Source organism: Budorcas taxicolor, chromosome 2, assembly GCF_023091745.1.
Source record: "Budorcas taxicolor isolate Tak-1 chromosome 2, Takin1.1, whole genome shotgun sequence".
Lineage (NCBI taxonomy): Eukaryota > Metazoa > Chordata > Mammalia > Artiodactyla > Bovidae > Budorcas > Budorcas taxicolor.
Window position 1 is genome coordinate 142,029,814 of NC_068911.1, and position 21,826 is coordinate 142,051,639.

General features: G+C 37.5%; 1 protein-coding gene across 1 annotated transcript in view; it reads left to right on the plus strand.

Moving 5' to 3' along the window:
- MAP2 (microtubule associated protein 2) overlaps positions 1 to 17,205 on the plus strand; it is a 75,117-nt gene extending 57,912 nt beyond the window's left edge. The window contains exons 11-15 of the mRNA XM_052656994.1: positions 6 to 346; positions 9,795 to 9,887; positions 11,836 to 11,917; positions 16,656 to 16,768; positions 16,990 to 17,205. Of these exons, the coding sequence (XP_052512954.1) occupies positions 6 to 346; positions 9,795 to 9,887; positions 11,836 to 11,917; positions 16,656 to 16,768; positions 16,990 to 17,205 (845 nt within the window). The remainder of the gene's footprint in view (positions 1 to 5; positions 347 to 9,794; positions 9,888 to 11,835; positions 11,918 to 16,655; positions 16,769 to 16,989) is intronic.
- Positions 17,206 to 21,826: the final 4,621 nt, after the last annotated feature.

Here is a 21,826-nt window from a genome sequence, read left to right on the forward strand (position 1 = left end):
TACAGGGTCAGAGCCAATTCGCAGAGCAGGAAAAAGTGGCACTTCCACACCCACTACCCCTGGATCAACCGCCATCACTCCTGGCACCCCACCAAGCTATTCCTCACGCACCCCAGGCACTCCTGGAACCCCCAGCTACCCCAGGACCCCTCACACACCAGGAACCCCCAAGTCGGCCGTCTTGGTTCCCAGTGAGAAGAAAGTCGCCATTATACGCACGCCTCCAAAATCTCCTGCTACTCCCAAACAGCTTCGGCTTATCAACCAACCACTGCCAGACCTGAAGAATGTCAAATCCAAAATTGGATCCACAGACAACATCAAATACCAGCCTAAAGGGGGCCAGGTAAGAATTATACAAACACACGTTATTTGCTGCCAAAGTAAAATCCCCGTTACTTACTATGTTGCCATCCTTACCTTACAGGCTTACAGTTGTTAAAAGAGAGATGGAGGTTTTATAGCGTTACTGGTTGTGATTTATTATTAATAGTTGGGATCTTATCTGAGAAAGCTACCTTATAAAATATATTGTAAGTAATATGCCATGTCCATTCCTTCTGGTTATTAGATAAAAATTGATTTAACCGTAGAGGAGAATCTTTTAGTTGATCACCTAATAGATCCTTTTTGAATGTTTCTCTGTTGCCTTGTGGATTTTAACTTAGGAGATATGTTTCATTTCTGGCATAAATTTGAGTATTATCTGGTATGAATTTCTGGTATGGTACTGGCTTTGAGCTCATTTGACCATCTTTTAGTGATACTACTTTTATCACCTTCCTTCTCCTCAAGGATTTCCTATGATATTTTCTACCATTTCCCCATGTTCATTCCAAATCAGAGCATGGTTCCCCAAGTTGTTTTTCAGCCTGCTATTGCCTAAACATTGCAAAGGGCGGATATTCACATTAATAATTAACAGATGACTCTACATGGGTCTATAAGAAATTCTGTTTCAGAATAATTGTGTTAAATAGAGTTGTTAGTAAAACTCTACCTATTGACTCTTAACTTCAGAGCAAACATTTATATGTATTTTTTCCAATCAGAGAGCTCGAGTTCTACCTTAACCTAAACATTGCTTATACACTGTATGTTTGGACAAAGCAATTAGCCTGGAAGGAGATAAAACAAATATCACCTAATGTTTCCCTTGTGATTTGATATGCCCAAAGTTTGACTTTTATTCTAAATGAAGGGATGAAACACCCATCCTTGAGTAAAAGAAGAGGAAAGCAGTAATTTCCTTTATACATTAACAAAGTATAATGCCCTTGTTCAATATACCAAAAACAACTTAAAAAAAGATTTTTTTTCCTCTCTTTTACTTGTCTCTTATATTTCTGCCACTGATTTCTGGTATCCCTTTCTCACACTAAAGAAAATCCATTTTCAGCAGGTTTAGAAGAAATGTCTTGCCAAAACATGAGCTGTCAAAGACTCCCACTCAGCATTAAAACAAAAATTTAATGTTGCTTTTTCCTTTAGCAACAGACTTCTCTGCTTTCTCATTATGATTCTGTTCAAGAAAGTCCAGTTAAGAAAAAATCAACCAAAGAAGGGAGGAAGGACTCGGAAGTCCATTTTTAGAACAGCTGTAACATTCTATAATAATATAGTCACAGAAAGATGCTTTTTTTATAGAAGAATGTAATTAAAATATGAGCTACAAGAAACCTTTTTAAGCAAAAAAAAAAAAAAAAAAACACAAAAAACAAATTATATCACGTTTAAGCCTGTAATTCCCAAAATCTCATACTCTTGCCTTTATCATAGTTTTGCACATCCATGAGAAGGAAATATTTCAAGCCTTTTGGAAATATCCAAATGTAATATTTTATATTTATACATAAATAATTGAAAAGAGTAAGTTGAATAAAATAAGTTTATACCAGTTTGCAAGTTTATCATTTTTGTTCTTTTGAGCTACCTCCTAAAATAGAGTAGTTATAATGTATATTTAAAATCAGTTCTCTTTTGTGAATATCCTAATGTTCTAATATTTTCCTTAATTAAATGTGAGGTTTATTTGCCTATCTTCTAGAAAATATTGAAACTTAAAAGAATCTATTTCTTCTTAGAATCACAAGGGAGTTAATTATCTCAAAGATATTTTATTGAAACTAAAAAGAAAATTGAATAAAAAGTAAATGCTTATCGATGCAATTTGACAATAAAGATTTTATTCAAAGTACTTTTAAAGGTAGAAAGACAAAAAGTGCTTTTGGCCTCAGCTTTGCTAGAATCATTAAGTTAAACCAACCCCCAAATGTGAAGACTTAAAATTTATTTTCTCTTTCTACATCTTTATATCTTGCTGTGAATATTTCTATGTCTAATTTTGATTTTCTCTCATATTTGTTAATTCATAAAGTTGATATAAAGACTTTCTTCTGAGGTGAACTAGTGCTGCCCTAGAGATTATGGTAATTAAGGACTAGTAAATACATATGCTGGGAGGGATTGGGGGCAGGAGGAGAAGGGGACGATAGAGGATGAGATGGCTGGATGGCATCACTGACTCGATGGACATGAGTTTGGGTGAACTCCGGGAGTTGGTGATGGACAGGGAGGCCTGGCGTGCTGCGATTCATGGGGTCACAAGGAGTCAGACACAACTGAGCGACTGAACTGAACTGAAATACATGTAACACAGAAAATTAAAGAAAGAATAAAATTAGCCTCAAAATCGCCATGTCAGTTGAAGAAAATCTTTTGTTCCATGAGGCCAGTATTAAACTAATGCAAAATTATCCTATTGCAACTTCAGATGACTTGGAAAAATTCTACAATAGTGGAGTTATAAAGTGACTTTTGTTGGAGAAATGGGAAGTGTTTCCTCACCAAGATAAGACATAGATGGAAGGAGTATATTTGCCTACTATTTTGTGATAGATGGCATCAATGTATTTAAATTGGAGAGGAAAATGAATTAGAAAATGTGGATGCACTACAGCTGAACTGTCTTTGTAGGGAACATATTTTACTCAACATTTAATACTGTGCTCCTAAAAGCCTCCTTATAGCGTATGGTCTTCTCACATACAGAGGTTGAAGAGAGTTTCTTTTTCTTTACATGTTAAACTGGGGATTTTCGCTGGATTTTAAAGGTTCAACTTTATAAGACAACTAAGAAAAATTTTTATGTAAAAGTTTCTTAGAAATTATCAAGATAGTAATAATATGCCAAAGACCCTTGTTATTAATATCTGGTTAAGAATCCATAAACTGGGGAAATCAAAGCCAGTAGTATGTTGTCTCCAGTAGTAAATTGTATATACTAGCACCCTACTCCAGTACTCTTGCGTGGAGAGTCCCATGGATGGAGGAGCCTGGTAGGCTGCAGTCCATCGGGTTGCTGAGAGTCGGACACGACCGAGCAACTTAACTTTCACTTTTCACTTTCATGCATTGGAGAAGGAAATGGCAACCCACTCCAGTATTCTTGCCTGGAGAATCCCAGGCACAGGGGAGCCTGGTGGGCTGCCGTCTATGGAGTCGCACAGAGTCAGACACGACTGACGCAACTTAGCAGCAGCAGCAGGATATTTGAATGGACAGTGACCAACCCAGAATCACTGAAAAGAATAGGACAATAGCGATATCATCTGTAGGAGCCCAGTTTTGTAACAGGCATATGTCATCTATAGTTAGATGACATCTATAGAAAAATAGTCACACAGCTCTTATTAGTGAAGATGGGAGTAAATAGGTAGATATAACCTTAATTCATATAATTCAGACCATCTCCACAGACTCTGTTGTCATAAAATTTGGAGTGGTTTGATTGTATGTAAATAATTTAATTTTTAAAGCATTATTATTTTTGTATTAAAGTTTGTACGGTCACTAAATATAAAGAGAAGAAATCTCTAATGGAAGATATATGTGTCTTAGGGATTCAACAACAACCTTTCACATTGGGAAGCTTTTATTATTTGCCCCAATTTCAATGTTTATTGCTCTTCCATATGTATAAGTTGTATGCTTATGGCTGTTATCTCTTCTGTTAAAGTCCAGTTTTCTTTTGGCAAAGAGGCTCAACTCAGAGCTCAGTTCAGTGAGGCAGGTCAATGCCTAATGGACTGGATAAGCTAGGTGAAGCTGTGAGGAGCTTTTGCAAAAAGCAATAAAGTTAATCTTTTCAGCTGTGTACTGTATGACACATGACATGTGGCCTGTACAATGTAAGCAAAAGTGTTTGTTCTTCTTGTCCTCTCCTGGTGTCCTGCCTTTATTTGATTTAAAATTTTTTTCCAAGCCATTTCTTTCCATCACCTTAGGGCTACAGATAAGTACTAATTAAAAAGTATAATAAAATGCCCCACTAATTGTAAAATACTGTCAGTCAGTCAACCCAGCATGAAGAAAAGCTGTTCACCAAAATATATTACATAATATTGACAGGAAATGTTTTTTTTGCAGCCAAAGTCGTCATCATCTCAAAATGAAAGCTCCTTGAAATCAGGGACTCTGTCTTTATGCAATAGAACTTTAATAACTATAATTCAAGTACTTTTGCAAGGTAGTGAAAAGGTTTCAAGCTAGGCTTCATAAATACTAATTATTAAAAACTATGGAAAAATTATTACTTTGGGTTTACAAAGCTGAGACCTGTAGACTCTTTTTGTTTGTTGTTCATTTACAGACCAAACAAGGACATGGGAGCAGCCTTGAATCTCAGGTTGTTTTCAAACAATTGAACGGACTCTTGAAAAATTAGTCTATTACCAGTGTGGCCTAATACTCCTTACACTATCTTAAAGTTTTAAAGTAAAGAAAAAATGTAATGTCAAGAAGTTATGGCATATGAACTTTATAAACCTCTTTGTATGTTAATTTTCATGAGTCACAATGACTGTCCTGTTTGTAACTTTCCTTCCAGTGTCCATGGACAGACCACTTAAACTATGTAACAATGGGTCTAATGGCTAAACTCTATGTCTGTTCACCAAAACGTTATTTCCAAATTTTTCAGTGTTATCGATTCATTCCAAGATTTCTGAATGTAGTTCTACTTTCTGTGCTTTGTGACACAGCCTACACAGGAAAATTGAGCTCTCACCTAAGTGGATCCTCTACCATGTTCTTTTTCCTTAGAGCTCTGTGGAATTGTTTGTTTTGACATAAACTATTATTTCTGTTTAAATGTGTATTGAAATATTGTTTATATTTGATATACTTAGTTTTGAAGATGTTATTGGTCAGTGTCGGTGAGTGTTAATTAAAATTCAGAATGGACTATAATGTTTATATACCTGTGTGCATTTTGACCAGAGCACCAGGTTGTTCACAGATGAATATTTGAAGAGCACTATCCAGAGAACTTTTAAATCCCATGGATGGAGGAGCCTGGTGGGCTGCAGTCCATGGGGTCGCTACGAGTCAAATACGACTGAGCGACTTTACTTTTACTCTTCACTTTCATGCATTGGAGAAGGAAATGGCAACCCACTCCAGTGTTCTTGCCTGGAGAATCCCAGGGACAGAGGAGCCTGGTAGGAGGTCGTCTGTGGGGTCGCACAGAGTCAGACATGACTGAAGTGACTTAGCAGTAGCAGCATCCAGAGAACTTTTAATCTTCAGGAATATATATGATATAATAATATTTTTATTTTAACATATGATGCCTATGGACTCTATAGAGGCTAGATAGTTTTCATTAAAATTGAATGTTATGGAATAGGAAATAACTTTTGAGAAAGGCAGAAAGTGTTTTTATTATGCAAGGATAAAGAAAAACTTGATAAGCATTCCTAGGAAATGAGGCAAACCCAAAGGAAAAGCTTAATGCTCTATAAAGTTGAAGGGAAGTCAATTGAATGTCACTCAATTCTGTGTAAGACTGCCTTGGATGGGGAAAGAAAGAAATGATTTTGTAATTGAGGTTCATACCTAGAGGATGCCTAAAGGGCCTAGCACCAGATTGTAAAGGAACTGAGAACAGAATCCAACTTTTAGACACCAAGTTACTTTCCATATCTTGCTATCTTGAGTTGACATGTGGATATTTTATTTTTAAAAAGCAGCAGCAGAGAGTGTCAAAAAAAAAAAAATCAGATTCCCATTGCTCAAGGAACCCATGTTGACATCACGATTACTAACTCTGTTTTATAAACTGTTTTACTCAAAACTAAAATTGGGATTGTATTTTCTTTCATTTTTCAGGTTTCATATTTCCAACTAATCTCTAGTAAGAGAGATCTATTCCTGCCTACAGGCATATCCCACATTTTGTATTCCCACTCTTTCTTAGAGTAACCCCATTTGAGAGAGGAAAAAAAGGTCATTTCTCTACAGGAGTGATTCAGCTTATATGCAGAGAGAGTACAGTGGCAGATCGTTTCAATTGAACCATTTATGATAAAATTCAACTAGAATCACATCAGGAATATCCAGAAAGTAACTCTTCTGTTCTTTCCTAGTGTAGTGGAGGAATAGATAGAATTAACTAAGTTAAAATTAAATATTCAGTTGTATTAATCTGTTCTTGATAACTCTTCATGCTTACAAGACCCTTATATGAAAGAAAAATCAGTGATGTTTGCACATAAGTCACCAATATATGCCCAAAAGAATGAAATCCTTTTCTGCCAACCCCACACTGAGGAACTGGTTTGACTGAACCTTGAAAGATGATCTGTTACATACTCAACTTGGAGTGAGGGCATTCTGTCAAGAGTTAATAACATAAAGACATCATGGGGATGAACTTGAAAATATAAACAAGGCCCTTAAGGTACAGACTATAACACAATCTGGACAAAATGTAAAATATTAAAAGAGAATTTAAACATCAGTATTGCTGCGAACCTTGGTTGCCTGGTTGTAAGTTTTATATTTTGTCTCATTTTATAAGAAATAGGAAATTTGGTAGAATTTTTAATAAGGCATAGCTTTTGGAAGATGATCCAGTTGCTTGATATAATAATACATTTCACTGTGCTATGAAATATGCAGAAGGAAAGATTCTCTCATTCTTTGCATTAATAGAGCAAGTAAAATTTTTGATGGAAAAAAATTAACAAAGATTAAAATGTGGTTTAGAATTAATGTCAGATAATGATTATTCAACTATTTTTCCTTTATATCATGAATATAAAAAATTATTTCATTTGTAAAATAGAAGTTCATTATATATTTTTAGGCAGTCTCCAAGATATTAAAGTAATTTTCCCTTGACATGGGCTTTAGGAAAATAAAAGTCCAATGAAAATTTCTTCCCAAAGAAAGCAGTTTTCATTTCAAGTTATCCATAGAGAACAGAGAGTTAAAATTCAACTCTGATTTAAAAAACAAAACTGAAATAAAGCTCTACCCTTCACACCAGCCATCTGTTTTTCTATTTTGTGGGTGGGATGGTTTCTAAGGACTGCCAGTATTTGTGGAAGCAACTCTCTAAGGTGTTATTTGTCAATGGTCCTAGAGATGTTTGGCATGAAATAGTTTGTAATTGTGCTAAGGCATAAATGTGAGTTACATGGCTCAGGTACAAGTTGTCAAGCTAGAGTGTAAATCTCACTGAACATCAAACATTCACAGCCCTGAGTGGTTTTATTTCTGTCCATTCAACCATTAAGCAAAATGGTGAATGTCATACTTTGCCTCATTTTAGACAGAAGCAGTATACTATGAAGTTTTTGCAATTATGAAAATATGTAAAGGCTGTTCTATAAATGCAAACATAGGTTAGTAAAATCTAGGTCACAGTGAGCAAACATAGGTTAGTAAAATCTACTATCAAAAAGGCCAGTTAGTTTTTTTTACTAGAAAATCTATGATTCTCTTGAAAATCTGAAGAAAAGCAACAGAAGTTGGCCTTGAAGTTTTAGGATTTAAGATTTGAATCATCTTTAAGTAATGCTGGCAATATGTCCTCTTTGGTTTGAATCATTTGCTTTGGAAAATCATAAAAAATGTCAAACAGTTGATTAAACATTAGAGTCAAATAAATTTATGCAACTGAATTTGGAATTTCCATTTTTGCAACAAGTGAGTCAGATTCAACATTTGGCTTTTGATCACTTGATAATGAGTCACTTGATTGGGACTCTTATGATCTCTAAATAAAACTTTAATGAAATATGAGACTGTATATCCCAAGGATTAGAAAAATGGCTTGAATGAATTCTTTTTCATTTCCAAAATAAATAGATCCTTATGCAGAATAATTTGAAGTATCATTATTAGGAAAGAACAAATCAGAATTATTCGCTTTCTAAGAATAACTTATCTGTGAGGTTTGAAATGTAATGGCCCTTATTGACTTATTTATCTGCATCTACAGTTTACTTGAAACTCTTAGAACAACTATGCTTTTTGTTAGATACAGACTTTGTGACATTGCCATTTTTTTAATTGGAATATTTATTATGCCCGAAAGAGTGGCCACATCATCCTGTCTTTTGAATTCAGATTTTGACAAGAGTCTCTTCCCTTGGGCTGCCGATGAGAGCTGTCGATGATGCTTCCCTGCAAGGAACAAGCTATCTTGTCAGTGTTAGGCAGAAGCTGCAATTTAAGCTTTGTCTAGTTAAAAATAGGCAAGATTCAGTGTCCTTTTGAATTTTCTACTCTTTTTTGCAAATTCCAAGAGATGTGATACCATTCTTGGAGAAAGCTGTATATCTAGGGTAAATTTATTTTGCTTTTTTTTATGTATAAGAGGATAAACTGTCCCCTAAAATACTGGAAATGTGATATCTCTCTAGCTATTGGGGGGTACTTGTAGTCAAAATGAAATAAAAAAATAACAAGCCTTTCCTTCCATTCTTACATTGCTTGTTTTGGAGGGCTCTCCAAAACGTTCAAAATTCAGAAGATGCATGAAAGAAGCTACAAGAGTTATAACTTTGCACATTACTTTATACCTGAGTAATATCTTTCCAGATCTGGATTTGCTGTTGTCCTCAAGATGAACACTGGACTTCCTGAAAATAGAAATGAAACACCTAACCTCAAATCTGTTGGGCCCAATCCAGACCTGGACTACCTGTACATGACCTGGTTCAGGTCAGCTAGTTAATAGTCCTTGGTTTTCTCCCCTATAAAAATGGAAAGGATGCTTTCACACCAAAGTCAAGGATATTGGCTATTTATGAGCAGGTGTCAGAAAGTGGCCTTTCAGAAGGCTACTAAACCCAACCTGCAAGGGAATCATGAAGCCTTTCAGTAGAAGAGGCCCAGAGTCTCCTTGCTGATGATCTTGGGAATACCAGAACCTCTTCCCTCAGATGAGTGAGAACCCTAACCTGTAGCAGTCAGCCAGACCAATGTGAACCTCATCATTCTACATGGGCCAGTCATAGTCAACTCGAGTGGACCAGGTGATTTACAGTCAGGCTAACCCTCCAGAAGTTGGGGGGTGAGGTGGGGAGAGCACTGGCACATCCTTCAGGAACCAGGGCTGAACTATTGCACCTTCCATGGAGGGGACCTGAGTCCCAGTGTTGCCCACAATATCGGAAACCTCCTCACAGATAATTCAGGTTTTACTTTTTTGTTCCTGTATTGTTTCCAGATTACAGCAGCCTACAGCCAGGGTATCAGGCTCTCAAGCACCGGCCCTTGGAGATGGGGGTGAGGGGTACAGGAGAAAAACACTTCATATTTACATGATAGGTCTGCCTTTCAGTTTCAGTGTTAGTTTTTTCTCATAAGTGATAAATGTAAGTGGAAAGGAGTTTGGAGCCTCTTTGGTGCTAACCCATTTCTGGTTCCCTGGTTCCCAATATTCTGTCCCAGAATTTTGAAAGAAAATGCACAGTGAAGTTACTTCCAATTCCTTTTAGGTTAGGATTTTAAACAAGAAGATCGATTTTAGCAAGGTTCAGTCCAGATGTGGTTCCAAGGATAACATCAAACATTCTGCTGGGGGCGGAAATGTAAGTAGAAGCTTGTGTCAGAAGCTGTCCTGAGTGTGTGGAGCCATCTGCACACTGGCGCTTCGTCTCCTTTCCCACCTCCTTCCCATCACCTCCCAGCACACTCCCCACTTCTTGTTGCTGCACCGCAAGTCCCCCTGGTTTGGGAGCTTGTCAGCCTTGCATTTTCAGTAATGGGCTTTCTATCCTTCCCTCTGAGATCACTGGTGAATTTCTCGCTTTTTAAAGGGGGACACCATGGTTTTCAGGAAGATAAAGAGCCCATTTCACCTGCCAATTTGTTTGCTGGCCTTTGTCTTTAAGGTATTTTCTCATGCTGTCTCTGCTCCCTTGCGAAAGTCAGCTGAGCACACACTTCTCTAGCTCCATTTAAGTTACTCCTGAGGCAATGACTGATGTATGAAAGTATCCAAAGTGTATAATGTCTATCTTTTGTGCTTCATTATTCATGAGAGTTGGGATATCATTTGGAATAATACAAACCTGGTGAAGCATGGTTCATCTGTAATTCAAAGTGAAAGGATTCAAGTCCCAGTATACTCTTTGTTTTGATTTTTTTTTAATCCCTGTCTCTTAAATTGGGTGGAAATAATATTCTGTGAGAGGAAGAAAAAGATGAATTCATGTTTCTCAAAAGTATTTGAGGAAGGGTTGAAGCAGGCAGACTCAAGCTAAAGTAGGCATGGTTCTTTGTTAACATTAGAATAATAAAAAAGGTGAATAGGGTGAGTATACTACAGAGCCAATCACCTAGACTTCGGATTCTAGCCATCTGTGACTCAAGTAACTTACAGAGTATTAAATCCAGAATTCTCGCTTATCTGATAACTCTTGGTTTCTTGCTCCTTGGTTGGACAGAGATGGAGTCAAACAGTGAAAAAAGAGACAAGCAAGTGCCTGATGTTCAAAGCAGCTCCACTAAGCATGAAAATGTACCATATGGGAGAACCACAGCAAGATTTGCTGGGCTCCTTCTAGGGTACAGGGCTAAGCCTCAGGCTCAGTATTTACACTGACAGGCTCCCCTCATCCCTGATGCACTGACTGTAAGTACACACCATGTACTACTCTCATGGACGCAATCTTAGTCCTGGAATTAATAGGTAATTTTGAGAGTATCAGAGGATTGACCCAGCTGACCTCTACAATAGGTGCTGCTGGTCAAAACACCTATGAAGGAAAGGATGATTTTAAATTTATTAGAGAAGCTTCCAACCTCCAAATCAATAGTCTGAAACTTTCCCCTAGAGAAGAATCACTTGTTCAAATGTGATTGATTTGATTGGGGAAGATTCCTTAGCCCTGTTTCCAGTGCTAGATTACATAATTCCCATGTATTTCCGATGTAAATGAACCAGGAACTGTGCTTGGAAAGCACTCTTTCAAATATTAGAAGATGAATTGATTTCAGTAAAACCCAGAAGAAAAAAAAATGCTATTTTTTTATCATTTGGTGTGCAATAAAAATTGCATTTAACCAAAATATGACAAGAGTGTTTTAGAAAAGCATGTTTAGAGCTTTCTTCTTGTATCTTAAAGCATTGTTGGACTTCTTGCTTGTATGAGCTGTTTTGGTCACTTTCATGTAAAAATCACTTTCTAAAGAATACTTTCCCTCTTCACTTGGCTCTTTGCTTATGGAAAGGATTAATACAGTGTGACTTCTTTCTCTGAGTGAAAAACTTGCCTTCTTAATACAGAAGTTCTATCCCTTTGTGGCATGATCTGTTTTCTACTAATAAAATCTTCTCTTCTAGGATTTTCTTTCACTTGTGTTTTTCTTTCCAACCAAACATATGGGAGGACATATGGAAGATTGGGTTTTCCCATGTGTGTGTATATGTTGTTGTATGTTGTGAGTTTGGGTATATTTCTAGATTTTACATATGAGTTTGGGGGCTTATTTACATCTAAACTATTTTAAGCCTATTTTCTGTGGTTCACACAGGTCCAGATTGTCACCAAGAAGATAGACCTAAGCCATGTGACATCCAAATGTGGCTCTCTGAAGAACATCCGCCATAGGCCAGGTAAATCAGTATTTTTAGTAGTCTGAGAGATATTAGATTGAATTCAAAAAATCAATAAGCAGAGTTTTTTTTGCTGTGAGAAATCTGATTGGAAGGACCTTTTCACGTGCGAATACTTCATGCTTGTGTTAATAGAAACTTAAATTAGAAATTTTGAGGCATCGTCATATGGACAAGTAAACTCAGTTACCACAAACAGGCCACATATCCTAGGACATGTTAAAAATGAAAAGATACAGGAGATGCATTTATCTGTATGTACTCAACATGCTTATTGGAGCTCTTTTGAAATATATAGTCTATAAAATAATACGGGGTTATGTATTCTTACATAATTCATGGACTAAATGCAGCATTTCAAAGGTTTTGCAAGAAATTGTTTTTCTACATTATGTGGGGGGTGGGGGGGAGGACTGTGCTTTTTAACAAAGCTGAAGAAATTTATTTTTCTGTTAAATTTCTCATATCTAGGTCAATAAGCATTGTGAATCTCCAGAATGCAATGTCTCCCCAACTTATTTGACCATAGACTGCTTGCTTTTCTGGAATATCTCATAAGTTTAGTTCAGTTCAGTTTAGTTGCTCAGTCATGTCCAACTCTTTGCGACTCCATGGCCTGCAGCACACCAGGCTTCCCTGTCCATCACCAACTCCTGGAACCTGCTCAAACTCATGTCCATTGAGTCCGTGATGCCATCCAGCCATCTCATCCTCAGTCGTCCCCTTCTCCTCCTGCCCCCAGTTCCTCCCAGCATCAGAGTCTTTTCCAGTGAGTCAGTTCTTCACATCAGGTGGCCAAAGTTTTGGACCTTCAGCTTCAGCATCAGTCCTTCCAATGAATATTCAGGACTGATTTCCTTTAGGATGGACTGGTTGAATCTCCTTGCAGTTCAAGGGACTCAAGAGTCTTCTCCAACACCACAGTTCAAAAGCATCAATTCTTCAGCACTCAGCTTTATTTATAGTCCAACTCTCATATCCATCCATACATGACTACTAGAAAAACCATGTATCTCATAATATCTCATTATTATGAGATATCTCATGTCTCATTATTATATCTTAGGATATCATAATATATCATATATTATGATATTTTATGATATATTATTATGAGATATCACATATCTCATAAGTCTAGTGCCCTAAGGTAGAGTGTATATTCATATGTGCTAGTGATTTTTCCCTATTCAACTTGTGAATTTAATGTATTATCTGTCATTTTTTCTGAGTATCATGTACTATATGTTTTTGCTAAATTCTGCCTCCATGCATAGGTAAATAATGGACAATTGTCAAATTTGTAAATTTTCTTGAGACTATTTTGACACAACTTATATATACCATTGAAGGTATATTGATTTATTGAAGGTAAAAAATTGATTTTAACCACCTATTCTTGGCATCTTAATTAAGCCAGGTAATATCTTATTCCCATGAATCATAATCTCAAGTGTTATCAGAACAAGGTAAAAGAACAACTGACCCCAGTGAGATTTCTGACCAGAAGATTATTGAGAAGAATTTCTTTAGTTGAAAAACAAAAGGTTTCAAAAATGGATAAGTACTGGAAATATGTCTAGAAATTGGGCTTCCCTTTGGCAAAGGGTGTTAATAAAGCAAGTCAAGGAGATAGAAACTACATATAAGGAATTTCCATTACTGATTTCAGAACTGTTATATGGAATTAGCTGTCTGTCATTCATGAGAGAGAAGGGACATGTTCCCAAATGGGTATCTTCACAGCCCCCCATCTATGCCTTATATCTACAGACATTTAGCTGATTTTGTCCTGTGTCAACAGTATGATGGAAGTATTTGGGTACACTGCCTACCTTCTTCCAGAATACAAAAGAAAATATTGGGCTCTGTAATTCCAGATGATAAGTATACATTTAGTTCAATTCACCTAAAGTCTTGATGCACAGAAAACTCTTCTATATACAAGGAAATATCATGTGTATGTTTTCCGGGTCATAAAGGCTATTGCCATGGACTCCCACCTATTTCTCACTCTTACTTCATAATGAGTGAATCAGATGACCAGGTTCATAAAGACATGTTAACACAATGATCTTTGACAATAGTAAGCTTTTCACAGAATTACTTTGGATTGTGGAATGTCTCAGAAGGAAATAAGGAGGAAACAATTCATCACCTGGAGGCACAAATTGAAATAGCTAATCTTGACTTCGCTTTGGAACATAAGAAGCTTGATGGGGATTATAATCCTCTGCAGTTACTGCTCCTAATGGGGCCAGAATTTTTCAGAACCAAAGGCAGAGATCTCTGATTTCAAATGAACTTCTCTAACAGTTATATAAAATTACCTAGCTACCCACTCTAATATTCTGGCCTGGAGAATTCCATGGACTATGCAGTCCATGAAGTCGCAAAGAGTCGGACACAAATGAGCGACTTTCACTTCACTTCAGTAGGACTGTAACAAAAATAGACTTCTCAAGCTTCCTTTTCTGAATATAGTTTGGGTCAATATTACATTGTTTTTCCCTTCTCTCTCAAAATATTGTCTAACAAAAATTTTAATAGGGTTATATTGGCACAATATATAATCGTAAAACTTGAAAAGACAGTTTCTGTCAGAGGCTGTGAAAATAGATAAGATCGATCCCAAGAAAGTTGATCTCCTGTAGTTGAAAATTCAGTATCCTCTAGCCTCTAACCAATATAACTGTGTTTTATGAATCACACTAATCCTGTCACAACCAACAGGTGAGACCCATGGGGCCAAGTAAAATGTTGGTAGAATAACACCCCTGCAATAATGCATCTTTTGAGGGAAGGACAGCTTCATGTCTCCTACAGGAATGAGTTAAACAGCATCATACACATCCTAAGTCTTCAGAAGGAGTATGAATGAATCTTCAAAATGTAACCCAGGGACTTCCCTAGTGGTCCAGTGACTAAGTCTCCATGCTGCTCCCAATGCAGGGGGCCCAGACTTGATCCCTGGTCAGGGAACTTCATCCCACATGCTACCACTAAGACCCAACACAGTCAAATAAATAAATATAAATTTTTTTAATGTAATCCAGTAACATCATACAATTTCAAGGGGGCCCTGGCCAGGTAATTGGGTGTTAGTATAAATTTCTAGGCATCACATGAGAAAAACACCACAGGAATAAGAGACCTGGGAAGTTTTAACAACCCTTTCTCTTTCATCTATGGAGGTAAATAAGTATCAAGAGTCCAAAACTGAAAAATCTTTTCCATGTTTCCATCGAGTCCCTCAGGTATTTTTTCCAAATCAAAATCCCAAAAGAGATGCAATAATAATAGAGGATCACATGGCTTACTACTGGCCTTATGGAAAAAAAAAAAAATGCGTACAGCCAAAACCAAGTTGCTAATGAAAGTGAAAGCCAGTCTCTTAGGTGAGGATAGGGAAAGGTATCTAATCCAGATTCTTCAAGGTCAAAGACATCAGCAGACAGTCTCAAGAATAAGCTAAAGAACAGATACCTACTCGACGCAGAACTGCTTGCGTTCACAAGCCTGAAAAGGTGTGCAGAAATGGAGGTGCCGCAGAAGGGCGGCTCATGGCACTCATCTGTCAGCAGATCCTCGATTTTCATTTCATTTCATTTCGACTAATTAACATTCAAGAAAATGGCATGGTCAGAACTCCGTCTCAATCTTATCAGATCAGTGATAAATTAGTCCTATGGCATCTGGACAAGAATGGGATCTCTAAGACTCCCTTCCTATCACTCCATCTACTAATTAAAATGGAAGCTTTTAAGCACTTCAGCCTCTGACTCCAGTTTCATCAGTCAAGGTATCAATGCTGAAAATTTAGAAGTGGCATTATCACCCATATGTATACAATTGCTAGCCTATAAGTGACCTATTACCATGAAGAAAAATAGAGAAGTGCTTCCTTGCAATTTAATTTGCTCCCTTAAGAATAAGAGACAAAATGCTCCAAGTTTGACAAAGGATACATATGGTACTTTCATTGTGTTATTTTTTGTTTTTATTACACAGATAAGAAAAATACCTCTGATATTTTAGGTTAGCCATGAGTAGAGAAAAGAATTAATATGTAAAGCAATCCAGGGAATGATACAAAAAGGATGTCACTGCCTTAGATGGATATATGAATGTGCGAGTTGGACCATAAAGAAGGCTGAGCACTGAAGAATTGATGCTTTTGAACTGTGGAGTTGGAGAAGACTCTTGAGAGTCGCTTGGTCTGCAAGGAGATCGAACCAGTCAATCCTAAAGAAAATCAATCCTGAAAATCAATCCTCATGCTGAAGCTGAAGCTCTAATACTTTGGCCACCTGATGCGAAGAGCTGACTCATTAGAAAAGACCCTGATGCTGGGAAAGATTGAAGGCAGGAGGAGAAGAGGGTGACAGAGGATGAGATGGTTGGATGGCATCACTGACTCAATGGACATGAGTTGAAGCAGGCTCCGGGAGTTGGTGATGGACAGGAAAGCCTGGCATGCTGGGTTCCGTAGGGTCGCAAAGAGTCGGACACGACTGAGTGACTGATCAACACCTTACTTAGATGGTATGGGGAAAATGGTATAGACTAAAAATTCTAAAAGATTCCTTTCCCATCTGTGGTCAGAGGGTTAGTAGAGTTCATTAAGTTTGTGATTTGCCATAGTCTACCTGCTATAGTCATTTTGGGGAACTAGTCACCAAAATAGAAGATTTAATGTTAGCAAAGCATTTAAAAGCCTTTCTCATCTCCTCTGTAGGTGGTGGGCGTGTGAAAATTGAAAGTGTGAAGCTAGATTTCAAAGAAAAGGCCCAAGCTAAAGTCGGTTCGCTTGACAATGCTCACCACGTTCCCGGAGGTGGTAATGTCAAGGTAAGACACAAGATTGTGAGCCGATCCTGCCTTTTTAAAAAATCCTTTTGAAATACTCTTCATCAAAATGGGTCCCAGATTAAAGACCTGGACACCCAGGAAGTAGGGATGGCAGAGCTGAATAGAAGTGACATGAACATTAGCTCTGAGATACAGAGAAAGAGCTAGGGGACAGTTTAAGATGTTTGAGTTAACCAAGGACTGATGCTTGCCTTAAACAGATTGACAGCCAAAAGTTGAACTTCAGAGAGCATGCTAAGGCCCGTGTGGACCATGGGGCTGAGATCATTACGCAGTCCCCAGGCAGATCCAGCGTGGCTTCCCCCCGACGACTCAGCAACGTCTCCTCTTCTGGAAGCATCAACCTGCTTGAATCCCCCCAGCTTGCCACCCTGGCCGAGGATGTCACTGCCGCACTCGCTAAACAGGGCTTGTGAATATCTCTCATTTAGTATTGACGTCATACTATTTAGGCATGAGCTCTGGCAGGAGTGGGCTCTGAGCAGGTGTTATATTCATTCTTTACAAACCATAAAATAAATAATCTCATTCCCAAACTGTAGTAATTGTTACAATTTTATAAAAAAAAATAGTATATGCAGAAATTGACTTGATTTCCATTTGCAACAGGAAGATACTGGCTTTACATGAGTACAATTGGACAATTTTTTTTTTTCGCTCTGCTGTTTTGCATGGAGTATCATTATTTTAAAAATTGCATTTCTACCTTTCATGTGCCTGAAGGCTATCTACTACATTCTGAAAGGCCTTGTTAAAAATCCAAGCTGCTCATTTCACTATTCTGTTGCTGGGTGAAAAGATAAAAAGTTGCCCCTTGTAACTTATTACAGGTTAAATTAAATCAAGGAGTCATTGCAGGAAGGGAAGAGCATGTAAGAAATGGTTTTTTTTAAAGCGTTATTTTGTATAAATGGGAAGAAAGATTCAATTAAGTTATTAACATTTGGGACCTGGATAATTATATCAGAGTATAAGTCAATCCAATAAATTATTTAATTAATTAAAAAATAGTTTCGAAGCATTTGAGCTGTGGTTGAGGAAGTGACGTAAAGTGCATCTCCTAGGAATGAAGCACTTTCATTAGGATCGACTTGTGTCTGGTTAGGATGTCGGTTGATCAGCTAGATTTGTGTCCACACTACCAGTTTCACACCCCTTTCCATCTGTTTGATACAGTATTATAGATATAAATATATATATATTTCTCTGTGGCCATTTGTGATACTTCCTCATACTTGAATATTATACTTCCTTATTCACAGTATCTGTGTCTCCTGCACCCTTTGGTGTTGCAATTTTAGGTATGTGAAAGTAGATGTTAGCAGGGTTCTCTCCCTATTAAAAAAAATAGTTAAAAAGACAAAAAGTTTTAGCATGAAGTTGCTTTCTGTAACAACTCAAAACTGTAACCCTGTTTTAGTGCCAGATACAAGTTTCTCCCATTAAAGTTTCTCCCGTGATGCTAGAAAAAATTTATTTTTCTTTGCTTTCACCAACATGGAGTTTGTAGGGGTGGGTCCAGTTATACATAAAAGGGGTTTACAGATTGTTGGTTTAAGATTATGGGTTTGTCTTATTTTGAATCACAGAATATTTTGGGGTTTACTCCTATAATCATTCATGGAATAGACTTACTAAGATTTCTTTTTCTTTTCCATTTGCTAAAGTTGAAACTAACAGTGGGAGTTTGGGACATGATATTCCATTCTTCCAAGCAGTACCTTTTTATTCAATTATCTGATAGAAAATGTTTGGCTTCCATACCCAAAGTAAGATCAGAAAGGGAAAATACAGTATTTTGAGAAGCTACAAAATATTGGAGATGCAGATATCTAAATCAGTTTTTTCATAACTCCAACATTGCACTCTATAAAGGAATACTGTATTACTATTATTTATCAGTAGCTAATACGGTTCTGACTTTATATACAGTCTAGACATCACAAATCAACTAATTCTTTAAGAATCATTCATCTTAAACTTATGAAGAAGCAGTGAAATAGTCATTATTAGTCTGAGTAGGGAAATGGGTTACTAGGATGAATGGATGCTTTTTAGTATTTTATCTGTTCTTTTTCTTGCTCAGGGCTGGTAGGCTGGATCTGAAAAGTTAAAGGCAAATGTTTCAATGGGGTTTGATCTCTTTTGAGTCAAATCAGCTCTCAAGCATAAAGGAGGAAATGATGTACATGGACTGAGGCAATAAGCGAGTATGGTAGCATCTAAGAAAGAAGCTAAAGGATGGAAAGACAGAGAGACACAGGTGCCATGTTGTGGCCCATTGGAAGTTACAGCCAACATGACTTCCGTGAAAGAAACTCTGTGAGCAGAAGTGCACCATTCACTCTCAACTAAGAGATTTTACGTAGGCAAACATTTCTGAAACTATAGATCAGTTATTTAGGATAGTCAGAGATTTAGAAAGGACTGATTAGGACTATGGGTGTGTCTATTTTCTGCCTAATTATTGCTGTGAGGTTTGATTTGACCAATCTGGGCATTTTATTCATCAGCTTCCCTTGAAATGTACCAGGAAATAGGAAAAGAAAGAATAGCTGTGTGGAGACTTAACAGTATTTTCTTATGTGTTAGGTAGTGTTAGTTAGTGATTAAAGCTCTAGAAAGAAGTTAACAGCTGGTTAGAACAGTTTTAACCTGTGAAACATGTATTTTTTTCAACTTGGTTTAAAATTTTTATAAACACTAAGGAACTATGTTCTACATATTAAAATTGTTTTTTACAAATACATGTCTAAAATAAAGATTATATAAGGTACCCAGTGGTTAGATTTGGCATTAAAACAAATGTTTGCTTCAAATCACAGCAAAATTATAATGACTAAATACCCTCACTTTGTAGGAAAATTAATAATTCTATAAAATGAAATTGAAAATTGGTAGCAGTAAAAGAAAGAAATACAGGCTAAATGTCTTCTTTGGGGGATAAGGGATGGAACCCATCTTACCTTTACTCTCAAGATTAACGACACAAATTAAGCTTTTTGAACACCACTCTTGTGGGGACATCCATACGCTGATCTAGAAATTAAGGCTTCATAGTCTCAATTCTAGATCAATTAATGCCAGTTTCTCTCTGGCTTTTGCCTTGGAGAACCTGTTTAAGGAAACATAAGTAATCCAGAGCTGTGAAGAGTTAAAAGGCCCACTCACTCTCTCTGGGTCACCTGCAACCAATAATTGGGTACCTTTCAATGATGCAGGAGAGATCCGAGTTCATGATGAGTTTCAAAGGCCATGTTCATTTAGGAACCAACTCTCTCTGGATTCTCCTGCTGAGTTCCAGCAGGGTGATGGGCTGAAATCCCACCCACAAGCAAGACACCTGTGGATCACCAACGAGGTGTAGTTGAAGAAGGCTTAAGTGAGAACTTGGTTAAATGGAAAAAAGCACTGACAGTAGCTGGCCTTCTCCACATACTCACATAGTTTTAGAGCAGGAAATGGGGTCATCAGGGAAAAGAAGAGATCAAGTCACTATTATTAAAGAAATCATCTCAATGTGGTTGATTTTTGACATAGCTGCAATTATAGCATTTTCTCCTATTTTTTACACTATGAAAAGGAGGAAAACAAACCATTCATGGTCTAAGTAGCTAGAAAAGGTAGATTCATGGCTTGAAAAGGCAAATTCTAGGCATTCCTTCAAAGATTAATATGTTAAATCAGTATTGATGTTTGGTTTTTTAAACCTAGGGTTTTTAGCCTGGGTATGTAGGTTGAGGCCAAGTCCCTCTGCAGGAAAAAGTCCCTCTGAGTTTATTTTGAAACTCAGAAAATGTCAATCATGATACTTCAACTTTAGCAAAAAGAAAAAAAATCAACAAAAAGTATACTCTGTATGCTGGGATTCCAAGGTTCCAACATGCCGCTACAAATCTGTGGGGGGTTTCTTTCTTCTGATAATTCTAGAGCCTGTTACCATAGAAAGGCATTTCTTCAATGGCTGGTTGTAGTTAGTTCATGTTTTTCAATCAAAATTTGCAAATGTATTTGTTGCTGTATAGTGATTGTTTTGCAAAATAAAATTGCTTGTCACCTATCTGATAGTTTCAGACTGTTTCTTCTTCTTTTCTGGGGAAAAAAAACATAAAACATAATACATATGCTCAATCCAACCAAAGAAAAATTGTGAAGAGGAGGCTTGAGTTATCTGCTGAATGCTGGCTATGTCAGGCCCTATCACCACAGTATTAGCGACAAACTCCAATTGGCCTAAGCATAAAGGCTACTTTATTGAATCAAGTCTCCCATCAAGGCAGGAGTATCTGCCTCAGGCGAGGATGTATCCAGTCACTCAAAAAAATGTCTTTAAGAAGTTTGCTTTCTTTAACGCTGGACCCAGGCTCTCAAAAGATGTCAGGAATTCTGCCAAAGTTTAGTTCTCCTTCCTCTGTGTTGGCTTCATCCTCAGACTCCCCTCTCATAAGGGGCACTGGAAGCTCCAGGTCTCAATACCCTCCCAAAGAAAGCCTCTCTCCTGGCAGCACTAGGCAAATCCAGGGTGTGAAAATCATTGCATTACTTGGGTCACCTGCTCGCTGTGCTGAAGGGCAAGGGGAGGTCACATACCTAACTCTATCACAGATGACTGGGGTAGGTGGAGACTGAAGAGAGAAGGGGTCTCATCTGAACTACCAATACATAAACTAAACGTGGAGAGAAAATATTTCATCCGAAGTCAGGTCAGGCTGCTCCTGCTAGAAGAGAGAGAAAACCGATGCTCATCGGCCATGGAAACAGACCTCCCACGCATGCACCCTGTGCTCTATGCATCCTTTAGCTCCTTGCTGCTTAGAGTGTTCCCAGCTTCACCTGGGAGCTTGTTCAAAATGCAAAGCCTCAGGCTCCACCCCGGAAAAGGCAATGGCACCCCACTCCAGTATTCTTGCCTGGAAAATCCCATGGACGGAGGAGCCTGGTAGGCTGCAGTCCATGGGGTCGCAGAGAGTCAAACATGACTGAGCGACTTCACTTTCACTTTTCACTTTCATGCATTGGAGAAGGAAATGGCAACCC